The sequence below is a fragment of the Leguminivora glycinivorella genome, chromosome 19, assembly GCF_023078275.1.
Source record: "Leguminivora glycinivorella isolate SPB_JAAS2020 chromosome 19, LegGlyc_1.1, whole genome shotgun sequence".
Lineage (NCBI taxonomy): Eukaryota > Metazoa > Arthropoda > Insecta > Lepidoptera > Tortricidae > Leguminivora > Leguminivora glycinivorella.
Window position 1 is genome coordinate 13,450,455 of NC_062989.1, and position 15,206 is coordinate 13,465,660.

Consider the following 15,206-nt stretch of genomic DNA (forward strand, 5'->3'; position numbering starts at 1 on the left):
ACACTGCTGAGACACAGCTCCATACAGACGCGAGTAAAATGGGTTTAGCCGGTATATTGCTCCAGCGTTCAGGCTCTGAACCTTGGCGCCCCGTAGCGTACTATAGTCGCCAAACGACTATTGATGAACAAAAGCTACATTCCTTCGAGTTGGAGACACTAGCGGTCGTAAGCTCACTCATGAAGTTTAGGGTATACCTGCTCGGGGTCAAATTCACAATCGTCACTGATTGTAATGCCTTACGCTCAACCTTTACGAAGAGGGATCTCGTTCCTCGTATCTCACGATGGTGGATACAATTCTTAGAGTACGATTGTGAAGTTGAGTACCGAGCAGGCGAGAAAATGGCACACGTTGATGCGCTCAGTCGTAGTCCCATCAACGACAAGGTGGAAGAACCACATGTAATTGACGTCCTGTCGGTAAACGTTGAGGACTGGATCACGACTGTCCAGTCCAGTGATACGGAAATAAAACACATTAAAGACATTTTACAAGACCCTTCAACTGCAGAAATTGTAAATATTCATAAGGACTACAAATTGAAAAATGGTCGAGTATATCGTAATATCGACGAAAATACGATGCGTTGGGTGGTACCAAGAGGCGTCCGTTGGCAAATATTAAAAGCCAACCACGATGACGTAGGCCATTTTGGCTTCGAAAAAACCTTGCAACGGCTAAAATCACATTACTGGTTCCCGAAGATGCGCAGGTTTACCAAAAAGTACGTGTCGGCGTGTTTGGAATGCGCCCACCACAAAATTCCAGCTGGTGCGAAAGAAGGAGAACTTCATCCAATCCCAAAAATTGATGTGCCATTCCACACAATACACGCCGATCATTTAGGACCGTTCGTAAGAAGTAAGCGCAAAAATGCTTACTTACTTGTGATCGTAGACGCGTTTACTAAATACGTCAATCTTACTGCTGTCCGTAGCACTAAATCGAAGGAAAACATAAAGGTTTTCAAAAATTACTTCAGCTACTTTAAACCACCTACGCGCTTAGTGACTGACAGGGGCACATGTTTTACAAGTAAAAAGTTCAAAACGTTTACCCAAAAGCTAGGAATCAAGCATATTTTAAATTCAGTGGCCACGCCTCGTGCAAATGGACAGGTGGAACGCTATAATCGCACCATCTTGTCTGCACTTAGCACAATGTCTCACGGCCAGAGTCCTGATAAATGGGATGAATATATTCAAGATGTTCAAATTGGTATTAATTCTACGGTGCACGAGGTAACAAAAAAAATCGCCGACCGAATTACTTTTTGGCATGAAAGCGACCAACACTTCTCAGGGAGCGTTGAGTGAAGTTATAGAGGAAATAGATAAAGATGGGGTAGAACCAGATTTAGAAGAAATTAGGGTACAGGCTAGAGAGTTAATACAGAAAAATCAAGAGAAGAACAAAGAAAGATTTGATAGGAATAGGAAGAAGGGTACACAGTACAAAGAAGGAGACCTAGTTAGGGTAGTGCGAGCTATAGTTGGAGGTACAGGTCAGTCTAAGAAACTCGAATCCAAGTGTCAAGGGCCCTATAGAATCAAAAAAATCTTGCCTCATGACCGCTTTGTGATTGAAGACACACCACTGACAAAAAAAGGTAGACGTTATGAAGGTGTAGTCTCGCTTGATAAGATATTTCCATGGATGAGTTACGATAATGACCCCACTAGCAAATCTTCTACTGATGTTAGCTCCTCAGAAGAGTAAATTGACTCAGAGATTAGACAGAACAAGCAAATAGCCTATTATTGTTGATCACCTTTTGGGAAGAGATGTTGAATCAATACCTGAAATCGTTGGGAGCATGATTAATGTTGATCATGTCTGAACATGGCTCAGTATGAACTGAGTTGTGTCTGAGTGTTAAAGACGGATCTTTAACATCTTAGTCATAAGAATGATTTATATGATAATTAGTCGCATATTAAATTTTGTTTTGTTATTATGATATCTTTCTAAGGCCATATAAACGAAGAAAATAATATTGGAATGAGCTTGTTTTGTTTTGTTACAATTGGACGAATCAAAACTAATTTAACTCTGTTCAAATTTAATATAATATGTAATTAATATAACTGAATAAGTTCTACAGGTACTTTGAGCCTTAGGAGGTTATGAATATATCCTTAAATGGAAATAACTGTTATCAATCGTAACTGCGAGTTGGAAGTGACGCTAGACTATTTTGTTTAGTTAAAATGTTATATTAGTACACATGAAAAGGATGATTGTAATGTATCCGCTAAAATGCATCTCCATAGATCAATAAAGGAAATTGTGATTATTCAGAATAATGTATAACTGAGTGAATTTAATGGTATTGTTCACTGGCTTAAACGAAGGGACTCGTTTATAATCGGATGGCCGACTGTAACATTATCTTCCAACTAGGCTAACCAACAATTATTTTAAGTGAAGGTAGATGGTCTTTGAAGTTGACAGCGGATGGTATGAATTTAGAGGGTAGGTAAAGAAGGACGGTCAGCCGGTTAGGAACGAGTCCAGTCGGGTGACAGTTAGGAAAGTTAACGGACGATTGAAAAGGAATGTCTTATGTTGTCTTATTGTGAATAATACAGCAGTGAATATTCAAGATTGTTTTATTTAACGTGATCTCGTTTACATACACCAGTCTGAGTGCAGGAGTGTTTTAGTTAGGTCCATTATAGGAAACAGAACGGCATATAGTTAGTTTTCTTAAATTAGTATTTTTTTTTCTAAAAAAAACCATACACCCGCGATAGACGCTATTTCCATTTGCTGTTTAGAAACGGGCTTTACAATTAACACTCACTAAGTGTTAAAACTATCACATGTCAATCGCATATCGGACATACAAAGCCCGTTTCTTAACAGCAATTGATGTAACATCTATCGCAGGTGTATGGTATAATACGGTAAGAAAAAAGTTACGAATTAAAAAAACTAATACTATTCTGTTTTCTAATGCCGACTAATGTTAACTATATGCCGAAATTGCCGAAGTGAACGGAATTCAATATAAGCACGGTGTAGGTAATAGTTATTTGCAAAGGGGGCAAAGTTGTATTTTAACGCCGAGTGTGGAATTGAAAAACGAGCAAGTGAAAGGATTCCACAGTTGAACCACGAGCGAAGCGAGTGGTTCGAGAATAGAATCCTGAACTTGCGAGTTTTTAACACACGAGAATTAAAATACATTTGCACCCGAGTGTAACACAAAACTTTTCCCCTCACTATACTACTATACTATTGCATTTTTGGACCTGAGGGAGGAACTGCTTGATAAGCTAGAGCGCCTACAAAATGTATGCATCCGCTACATTTTTGGTTTACGGAAGTATGACCATATCTCTGAGTTCCGTTCTCAGCTTGGTTGGCTACCGATTCGTCGGCGTAGGGACGTGCACATTTTGACATTGCTTTTCAATGTCCTGTTTAATCCAGCCTCTCCTCCATATCTCTCCGAGAGATTTACATACCTGGCAGTTGGTAGTAGTCATCGCTTGAGATCTAGTGCAAACCTGACTCTTGCTGTACCGTCTAACAAGACCCGGACATACTCGGAGTCGTTCACAGTGCGTGCTGTACAATTATGGAACAAATTGCCGTTGTCTATTAGACAGTCCCAATCGGTAGCATCACTCAAGAGGAATTTGCATAAGTTATGGCTATCTAATGACTTGTGTACTGGTTGAGTACTAATTATTTAATTTAATTATGATATTGTATATATTTGTATTTATGTATGTATATATATATATATATTTGTTTAAATATAAGGTATATATGTATATTTATGTATTTGTATATATTGGTATAATAGGCTGCATGTTCTAATTATTACTGGGGTAATAATTGAATTGAACTATTTTTTCTTTCTGTACAGTGTTCGTTTGTCTATCATGTTTTTATTACTTTTTTCCTCTCAATTCGCTCAAAGGTTGACTGGAAGAGATCCCTTATAGGGATAAGTTCGCCTTTGTACACCATAACTATACTGTATTTCTATGTCCTAACTTGTCTTATGTACAATAAAGTGTTTACATACATACATACTATAGCGAGGAAACTACAACGCAAAAACTGCGTTTATCACTGCTTCCAGTAGTTTCACAGGTGGTAAATCATCTTTATTACTAGATTCAACTACTTTTATCAATTTTAAAGCAGTTAATTTGACTTTATTCAAGGTCAAATTACTTTACTCACTAGTGGATAAAATGCGTTTTTACTCACTGGTATTAAAGGACAAAACACGTGTTTCCGAGCTAGTGAGGGGAAAAAGAATAATTCTCTAAATCTGAAACATTTTATTCTAAGCTTTGTACATAATTGGATTAGGAATTATGAGTGACTTTTGGAATTACCGTGTATAATCCGTATTAAAGCTGGTACACAATATACGACAGCATTGTCCACAGTGATATTGTATGGGGCTTCTGTGTGACCTTGTAGGATGTAGGTGCACAATCCACATGTTCAGTTGCTCGTATTACTACTGAGTCTCTGATTGTTTGATTCTAAAACATAATATATCAAATGCTACTATCTACTCAAGATGATTACCTATCTACCTACTAGGTACAAACTTCAATCACTTCAATAATCAATAACTATGAATTACTGACCTTGTGCTTACCTTAGTACAGTAGTAGATGGTCAGAAAAATCCACGATATTAAAAGAAAATTTTGTGTAACCGTTTTTAGTGTTTCTACAACATAAAATTTTCTATATTTTGGCGGTTAAACACCTAATGTTTCATTATCTTCCCATGAAAACCTATACCTATTAAACGGAAACATATTGCACGATGTTTACAACTGTTTACAAATTAAAAGTGTCACATTGTTTTATTGTTATGACAAGCAAAAGATAATTAGGTGTTGCCATTGTAATTGATTTTTAGCTTTTTAATTACATTTTATACCTATTATGCATTTTACAGTAGAATTTTTGTATGCGATAGATTTTTGTTAGTAGGTATGTCAAGTAATACTTACCTGAGCATTAGAATTTGTGTCATGTCGTGCGAAATCGTTCCTAAAGTAACCAAATCATAAAGTAATCAAACCTTTTCGCTATGAGTTTGCAAGGAAAAGTGTCATTGTGTCATTGTCAAGGGAACTGTCAATTCGGTTATTGACGTTATTATTGTTTACATTACGGCGTAATTACAGCGATTTATGAGCTAAATTAAATAATTACTAATAGTTTTGTGCACGTGATCGTGCACTTATCTTCAACTAGTGGTTTCATATTTTTCAGTACATACGGTGTTTTTTTCCGCTTCTCATTGAAACTTCAGAGGGCCGTTTGTACTGAAAACCGTCCTACAAATTACAATGCACGTGCGAAAAGGAAATTTCTAACTCGTGTAGATAAAAAAACACTCCTTTCGGTAGTGTTTTAATTTATCACCACTCATTTCGAACTTCCTTTTTTTCACACTTGTATGATATCGAGGACTGACGACGAGTGCTGACTGCTGACGCTTGTATACTAGAGTGTAACACTACACAATTTAAGATAAAAGCATGTCGCTATGGTCTGGAGTTACGCGAAGACGAGAGTACCAGTTTATAGTGGTATCTACCATGTTTTATTTTATTTAATAAGTATGTAGTTAAATCGAGAAAACGCAAAACCGTCTAGTGTGATCAGTTGCAGTCAGATAAGTAGACCGATCGAAGATCGAACCTACCAAAAAGCTGTAAAAACAGGATCGTTTTGTAAAAAGAACTCGTACACATATTTGTGAACACTTTGACCAGTCCGATATCTATGCATTTTAATTAGCGACAATACACTGTCGTTTATTTATTTCTAGATCGAACACACGGAGAACAATGTTGTACTATATACTTTTATAGCTTTCCGGCTAACTGGCATACATATATTTGCCTACTAGCGACCCGCCCCGGCTTCGCACGGGTACTATACCTACATGTAAACCTTCCTCTAGAATCACTCTATCTATTTAAAAAAAACCGCATCAAAATCCGTTGCGTAGTTTTAAAGATTTAAGCATACATAGGGACATAGGGACAGAGAAAGCGACTTTGTTTTATACTATGTATGTAGTGATGATGATAGTGAAGTGATGATGTAGTGATGTCCTTTACCTACCCTACCCCTGTTGCCCTATTTGAATATTCTACATACTTAGAATTTATAAATCTAGTACTAAAATGCTGTTTGTTTGTTGTTCAGATCGAGGAGGTTATGCAGAAGAAGGTGCCAGGGGTGCCTAGCAGTTCCGCAAACCAGTAAGTTCAATATCCACATTTAAATAATGGAATAAAGTTAGCATGTCATGAAAATACTACCAAAATAATTCACGATAAAATATAACAAAAAGTAAATTTAACTTTACATGGTGCATGGTATACACTCACCGCGCCATCTATTGTTAAACTGTGACACTATTTAGTTCGCATCAACGTATGCAGATGGCGTGCTTAGTATCGCAAACTGTACGTTAATTTCAACACATTACGCATCGGGGATATAGCTCAGTGGTAGAGCATTCGACTGCAGATCGAGAGGTCCCCGGTTCAAACCCGGGTGTCCCCTGTAACAACATTTTTGTTTTTTATTTTTTTAGACATCCTCAACCAACTGCGAGTGCCCAAGTAACAAGGAAAGGGTTTTCGGCGAATTTCTTCAGGACTACATTCAGCTCTCGTGTGAAGGCGGTACCGACCGCCGCTTCTTCAAATACCGTCGCAGAAACTACCAAAATAGGCAGCGCGGAGACTAAACCTATTACTAGAAATAGACCTAGGACAGGTAAACTAACATAAATAATAATTCTTATTAGAAATATTTTTAAAGAACAAATTAAAAGATGATCTTATCCTTTTTTAGTACCGCCGCCGGAACAATCAACACTAAAAAGGAGTACACTACGTACTAAAACAGCTCCTAAGCGACTTGAAAAACTTGGAGATCCAGAGCGGTCATTGACCCGAACTCAGCTAACTCCCGATCCTGGAGGATCTGACAAACAAGACTTGAAAAGTCCCAATGTAGTCCTGCAAATAGTCAGACAGTCGAGCAAACAGGCAGCGACGAAACCATCTCAAAAATTAGAAAAAAGTGACAGCATTTTACCACCATCTTTGAAACCTCGAGCTCCGGAAAAACCAAAATCAAAAATCAAAACTATCAATAACAACAATGTCTGGACTAATGCAAACGATACTAAAATTGTTGGGAAGAAACTACCAGTTCAACCCTTAAGGTAAGACTAGTATTTTATTTATAAAATGAAAATAAAAGTTCAGTGGTCGAGTAAGTTTTGCGACATTCGCGCCAAAATAATATTTGCACCGGATAGAGGCATAAATTCCACAACTGCATAAAATTTACTTCGCAAAAATACGCTGTAATCCAAACATCCAAGGTTAATAATCGCGTCAATGACATAACGGTGTTTATGCGCTATGCGCACTGCACGTGATTTGAATAACATTTTTTACATTATCGCTATCTCAGTCACACCCGCGTACATTTTTCCTCAACACCATTCAAAAGAACACGTTTGTCTATTCCTATCCTTGTTACACCTGAGGAATGTTTTCGTCATGGTATAACCCGACCGAATTAAACGGGTATTTTAAAATTGGTAGTTGGTACTTTGTGGGTGCGGTCTTGAAGTTAGTAGTATAATAATTGAAAGGGAAGATAGTGCTTTTTCGTTGAAATCAGAGCGAGAGGGAGGCATGGGCAAGTCAACAGCAAGTTTGTTTGATTCGGTTGGGCCGCGGATGCCATCCGGTCGGCCGGGTGTGTTGTGCTTTCTTTTTTCGAACTTTTAAAAAGTTAAACCAACGTAATGTTAAGGAAATTAACTTTGGTATAATCAGTGAAGTATGGTGTGTTTTAGTGTTGTGAAGTGTAAACTTGTGATACCTATAATTGCTAAGTCGGTCGGAGTACAGTGTATCATGGATTGAAGTTGTTATTTGTCGTTTACTTCGTCTTGTTTCGTTTAAGTTGGTGAGAGAAGACATCTCGTCGTCCAATTCATGCATGTTAGTGTGTCATACCAATACCATACGGGTTGTGAAAGTGAGAACAAATCGTTTTGCTGCTAAGATCAGCCTTTAAATTTTAGTTTATTTTTTACTCTTCTTCATGGTGACAAGTCAATTGAAACTGTTCAATTATTTTGTCTAGGCATCTAATTTTAATTGCTATTAAGTAGAATAACCTTGGACTAATGGTATATTACTTAATAGCTGTGTTGTTGTTGTGCATTTTAATAACTTCCTGTTATAAAAAGAAAGGTCGGTATGTGGATAGCAGATTGGTATAGATCTGCAATTCTGTACTCCACTTGCCGCTGAGGATGTCCGTTCTGTGTTCAAAATTCAAATTTGAACTTCCTTTCTTTTTTGCCCATTACCTAATCGCTGATTTTCGTCAGATCGTTTGAAACTGGATTAAAAGCAGTCCATGCTTATAATTGAGTAGGTATTATTACAAGGACTAGTTCAAAGACGGCAAAACACAAAGATCCTATCTGTACAAGTGTACATACTCGTATGTCACACCTATTTAGTAGGATCTGTGCAATCCGACGTTCAAGAATGTAGGATTGATGTCGTAAAACACCTACATGTACTTATTTCTGCATTCAATTAGTAGACGTTTTAGGTCTACGTGTTTACCTACCGTACGTGCATAGAATAACTGTTCCATGCAAAAATATCTTCATTACAATCTGTAGGTATTAAGTAAAAACAAGTAAACAACGTCTATGTGTGCATTGTAGCATCTGTGTCAAACAAAGTACTGTTTTTCAATAAGTGACCTTGAATTTAAAAATGGCTGTCTATTTGCACCTTAAAATTTCTAGGTTTAAAAATGGCGAATTTGGCGAAACGTTACGCACAGACACGGTTGCCTAACCTTCAGTTTTAGCCTGAAAACAGCTGATTAGATCCGGTGGTTTGTAACCGAGGTCAACAATATCAGTGAATATTTAACAAGGACCCATTTTACTAAGAACGGCATGTATTTAAAGCAAAACGACATAAGTTAGTTTAATCTATGAAGTTAACAAAACGTAAGATTATTATCTTAGAAGAAGTTTCAAATACTTGTACCTACAAAGGCATAAATGGTTGGAGACGCAATTTTCCATAATTGGGAATCGAGTCCTCGACCTCTGAATTAAGCCACCGTAGCCAATGCAATTGTAATAACCTTATGACTCAGATAAGATCGTCTTCCTTCGTGTCAAAACACACTGAATCTTACTACCTTATCCTATACTTAACATTGTTGTAGTATTAAATAAGTATTTGGTAGTGTTTTTTTTCTGAAATAGATATAAGCCACCAGCTTGTATAGAGTTCGGAATTAACATTGTAAAAGTATCAGAAATAGATACAATTAAAACTTGATTACAAAGACTTGTCTTGTCTGCTAATTTGAATAAACACACTCTGAACCAAATATGAGAAGTATTGTCCAACGAAAACAATAACATGACAACCGGGAGCTCTGGAATCATGTTACCTTTGAGCGTTTGAATCTTTTAGGAATCAGTTGACCGTTTTCCGTAGCAATTACATATAACGTTTCAACGAGACAGGAGACAGTAATCCGATATCGGAAGTGCTTAATGAGCTCATAAGTCTCATAACTTAACGGTTGCCTACTTAGATAAGTGTTGAAAAATGAGGCTTCTTGACCTGCCCTAATTCATGACATGGCAGTCGAGAATAGAATATGACACAATGCTGTTATCAATTGATTGACGAGAAAGTAAGGAACTTAAGTAAGGAAATATGCACGAAATTACAATTCTGAAATGACACGAGGAAAGAAGTTGAATGAAGAAGAAATAGTAATAGTGAAAGGCAAAAGCGCAGATACGTACGTACTTTAAGCCTTGACGTAGAGCAGAAATATCATGTTTGAAAATCGGCGACGATTTAAATATCTAAACACTTATACTTAAGACGATAATAACTCCATAACCAGCTGTGACGTAGTTGAACCTCGTTTTGTTACATTGACAAACAATTGCTCTTACCTGAGAACCTCAGACAATATAATATTTCGTTTCGTCCTATCCTATGGCATTGTTATTATGTCTTACAATATGTTACATCAGTAAAGTAACATCAATTACATCACAAATACAAACTATATATTTAGGCAATTGGTTTAGAGATCTTTTTTAGAAGATCGATAAATACTCCTTTCTCTTTTAGTTTTGTGCCAGTTATAAAAGAACTCCGACGCCTAAACATTTTTAAAGAGAAGAAGTGGGTTAAATAAGTGGTCCGTTGATTCTCTAACGGTTTAAGGGCTTAAGAAACTAAAGTCATTACTTGTAATACTTGAACACCTTCTTCACTCAAATATAACAAATGAGCTGGCTACGATAACAATTGTTTGACCAAGTGCCTCGCCAAGGGCGCCGCAAACCAACGCGATAGTTTTACAGAACCATTACTCACACTGCAAGAACAGTGGCTCTGTGATATTTAATTTGGTGGGGTTAAACAAACGAGTCATACGTGCATATGGTAAACAGATGGGGTAACCAGTAGATTGTAGTGGCTCTTTTCTAACCGTTGGTTAAATAACTTATTATTTCCAACTGAAATAAATGCCAAATCTGTTTCGCGAAGGATTAAACCTATTAATTGTTTGAGGACTGATTTATGCTTCCTTTTCTTCAACCTATTTTTATTTGTACAACCTAAATTATCAATGGATGGAAAAATTTGTTCAAGTCTTGAATGTTGACTAATGCTGGACGAACACTGTTATCTAATTTGTTATTCTGCGCATAGACAACAGTAGAAAGTATCGTGATTGGAACGTCCATTACACTTCCACATTGTATCAATGAACTTTGACTTGAAATAACTACACGAATTTTTGACGTTGAACATCGAAAGTTTGCTTTCTACAGTCGAGTGTTGGGTTACGAAGCTTTTATAAAGGTAATCTCCTTGTAAAGGATTACCTACTTATCTGGTGAAATTAACGAAGCACTTGAAGCAATTTTTGAAGAGAAAGTTTGTTTGGATTGGACGAATATAAGAGAATACAAAGAATCTTTTTATTCCTTTCACTTGCTATATATTGCTTGCTCCGTATTTGATTTATGATGTGATGACACTGATGACCATCAATGGAAGTAAGAAGTAATAAATAACACCTGCCAAAATATCCAAGTTATCTGCAGTTCATAAAAAGCTAGGAAAAGAAATAGTAGAAGGGTAATTTTACAACTGTTTGGCAAAGAAAAGATGTCACGTTCAAGATAAGCTTCTGATTACTTCACTACCATTCGCATGTTTTTCTGAATATTCCGTAATATTACGTCAATTATGAGACATACATAACATTCATTCGGTATTCGTGTTGCAGTTTAATTATCTGATTACTCTGTAGCTGATTAATTGAATTCTGCACCTGCAATCTTTTTATGTAGGAGTGCATACTGGCAGTGAGTGTGGCGACACATTCGTTGCAAAAGTTGGTCACATCAGTCTCTTGAGGTGTATTTCACCACAGTCGGCCTAGCCGAAATGACAACTGTTGACACTAGATGCCGATCGAATCACAGTCTGGCTCAGTCGCGCCAATAGAGATAGCTAAGCTACGGTAACGATATTATCGTAAGCGTTTCTGCATTTGGCTACGTACCCAGTTCTTATAAAGAAAGAAAGAAAGAAAATACATTTATTGCCACAACACCGAGTACAAGGAAAACATTAAACAAGTTACTTAACCTATAAAGTATAAACTTAATCCCTAATACCTAATCTAAATCTTAGACTACTGTAACTAGATAGATTAATTGTCAGTTACAATGATGTGAGTAGTTGAGAAATCGAACCATCATTGTTATGACAATACGAACCAAGACACGCGTCTTCGTGAATGACACGATTAGTCACTGACAATTGTCACCTAACTGACCTAACCACCGTGGTGGAAGAGGGACTAGTAGCGTTGTAGTAGTTTTGTTCGGCATTAGTATTTTTAAGTCCAATATTGCTAATTGTTATCTCTTTTGCCAGATATGCCTCTCTGGCAGAAAGCAGTCTGAATAGGGCTGAAGATCTCTGAGACGGTAGGCTCTTTATCAATTAAGCTGACAAACGCTTTATTAAATTTTCCTCCAGTATACTCGTAAAAAGTTTGGGAGATAGCAGGTCCCCTTGCTTGACTGACACATCGTTGTATTCAAAACGTTGGCCATTGGCCCGGAAGATTGTAGTTTCGTATCTGCTGTGCTGTTATTATAAATATTGACTGACTGAATAAAAACACCGGTAATATAACTCATGTAAATATATGAGTTTATAAAAAAATGCAGTTTGTAATTAACCCGTGGTGAGTGGGTCCGTAATTTTACGTCTTCCGGTCAGGTGCGTAAGGAAACTGTTAATGCATTTATAGCCACGGTGACGTAAAATTGTTTATAAGTGCATTGGCATTCCAATCTAGCTTAGAATTAACGGTAGCCGAGGAAAAGGGCTAGACTAGCTTTAAACCGCATAGGTACGACGTACGACACATTGCCTCAGTCATATAAATTACTCATTCAAACGTAAACAAAATTACCGTGTTCTTAACCGTGTTTTCCTCAAGCACTTGTTATTAAGACCAGACGTTCATATCTGCACTGTAGGTATATGTAGCGAATATGCATTGTTACTTGAACAATTAATACCTACTTCTGTGTTATAATGAGCCGCTGGCGCCCCAGCGTCATTCCTAGACGCCGGTGCAATTCAATGTAAATAGCAGCCTGTCTCGTAGCAGAGGGCTTCAATGCAGACATTGCAGACATTTAAGTGAATCTAGTAGTTTGTGTGCAAGCGAAAAGGCCCTAGGCCCTACCTATTCAAACCTGTTTTGCGGTATTCAACGCCAAGTAATGGATACGTACGAAGGTAGCTGGATAGAACAAGTCGACGAACTTGAATACTTTAAGGATACAGCAATAACATTCTTAGGTACGTTTCTAAAACCTTTGAGTGGTAAAGGTCTAATTCTGAGTAATGAAAATTATATCTGCTGAATCACCGCGATTCTAAAAACCAGCAAGACGTCGATATTTGAAGAGCACTCTAAAATATGCTGAATAAAAGTACTTAAGATCGGACTTCCGTGATCCGTTGGGCAATGAGGGGGTAGGTAGCCTATTCAATAATCGAACCGAAGTCCGATAAACCAAGATGCCATTATTAAAAGAGAAGAGACTTGAAAAGCACTTTTAAAAAGGTTAGGGGAATATTTCGTCATGGACATGGACATAGAGTTTTTGAAATAGTATTTTATACAATCGTGATCGTGAACCTTTTCAGTCGAGTACCATGTTTAGGCCACGAAGCTTGCTGAGTGGCCTAATAGTACGGTACGAGAGTGAAAAGCTTAATTATATCACTATTGTATACAATACTTTTTCTACGAGTCATCATCTTCATCATCAGTCGACGAAAATATCATCATTCAAGCAAGTTAAAATTAATGTTAATAGAGTCGTTCACCGTTGTATCAACATCGAATTATCTAGCAACCAATTGTTTGTAATAACCGTCTCTGATTGGCCGATAACGCGACAGATAAAAAAAAATGTGTTTCATATGCAGGAAAATTTACCAGGTATCGCAAATTAGTATAGAAATTGTATGAAGTTCTATTTTTGAAATTATTACAGTTAACTAAAGTCAACTATAATGAGATTATAATTGAGTCGAAACTGCCATAGAGTATCCAACACTGAAAAGTTAGTACTTATAGTTTAGTCTGTGGTGTCCTAATTGACAGATTACAGTCGACAAGTATTAGAAAAAGAGTTTTAGGATACTTGTTTTGTTGTTTCTACATTGTTTTCTGTACTTACAACTTCTAGAATTTAATTTGGTCGATAAATGGTAACTATGCTCCAAGTAATCATTGACTTAATGAACTATTATGAATCCTCAACGTTTATTAAAAGTCTAAGGTCAATTGCACTCAGACTGGTTCCACAGAGAAAGTGTCGCCAACTAGACGCACTCAGCAACGGGACTTTCTGCGATCGTTTCCCATTCCCAGGCTCGAGAGACACGCGAATGATTGATCTATTTTATATTGAAAGCAGGAAGAAAGATGGAGGAGATACCGGTTATTAAGACGATAAGTCTACCGAAGTTGCAACATACGAAAATATAGTTTATGCTGCTAAAAAGATTCTGAGGATGGATGTACAAAATTTCTAAAAGTAATGCTAATTCTTCGGGTAAAGGATAATACGGAAGATCAATTACGAATTATAAAGATATTTCCTTACAGCAATCTAATCAATAAAATCAAAATAAATACTATATGGTAATTTGCGACATACGACGACGACCTTGTTGATAAGAAAGTAGGAATTGCTTTAATATGTAATCGATGAGTCTAATCAGCGTAGCTTTTCCACGTAGAGTGAATTTATTTTATAAAATTGACTATATTATAATTCACAAATGAACATACCTATGCTCACTTGCGCAGGCACAGCAACTTAAAAATGCGAGAAGAACCTACGACAACAGACAAATGCTAGAAAGGAAGAGGATAGAAATGGTGTCCATTAAACAATAATTCCAATAGTTTTACATTGACAGTGCTCAAAATGACAATTCCAATTTCATGGTCAACGCTCTTGATAATAAGGTGGGCCGCTACTTAACCTACGCTATGTCACACCCAATTAACGACATTAGATATGATTGAGCAGAAATGAGTTTCTGGAAAACTGTTAGCATATCACACGTAAAAGTAAGTAGCGCTGATTTAGGAAAATTTGGTGTAGGTACTTAATGTAATATTTTAAGTATTGAAAATTTTAAACTAAATTAATTATATGGGCTTTATGAAACGTAGACCCCTATGCGATCTCTATGCGATGAAACATTTCCTAATCATCACCATTACCATCTCATCCTCCAGAGACACACTTAGAGATATCTCTAGACAGTTCCAAAATCAATATTTAAAATCTATATTAATTAAGTAATTTCTCTTCTGTCTACGAAGTTGAACGAGCATCTGGAAAGATTTTTGACCAAGTTCAAATGACGCTTCGTTGATTCGTGCTTGCTCGGTCAATAACAATCATAGCACGAACTGTATCCAAGCGATGGGAGCTACCATTTCCATTATTGGCACGCGACAGACTGTCCATTCTAGGTCGGG

At 36.9% G+C, this 15,206-nt stretch overlaps 1 protein-coding gene and 1 non-coding gene across 14 annotated transcripts in view; both read left to right on the forward strand.

Annotated features, from left to right (window-relative positions):
• Positions 1 to 15,206, forward strand: part of LOC125236257 (cytospin-A-like) — an 84,931-nt gene that overhangs the window by 26,652 nt on the left and 43,073 nt on the right. For 4 of the 13 annotated variants that reach the window (XM_048142948.1, XM_048142947.1, XM_048142949.1 and 1 more), the window contains exons 2-4: positions 6,210 to 6,265; positions 6,604 to 6,788; positions 6,867 to 7,242. In XM_048142948.1, the coding sequence (XP_047998905.1) occupies positions 6,222 to 6,265; positions 6,604 to 6,788; positions 6,867 to 7,242 (605 nt within the window). In that variant the 5' untranslated portion in view covers positions 6,210 to 6,221. Of the gene's footprint in view, positions 1 to 6,209; positions 6,266 to 6,603; positions 6,789 to 6,866; positions 7,243 to 7,756; positions 8,001 to 15,206 lie in introns of those variants that run through there. The other 9 variants (XM_048142950.1, XM_048142951.1, XM_048142954.1 and 6 more) reach the window with 9 other exon arrangements.
• Trnac-gca lies at positions 6,501 to 6,572 on the forward strand. Its single transcript has one exon. It is a non-coding gene; the product is annotated as a tRNA-Cys (tRNA).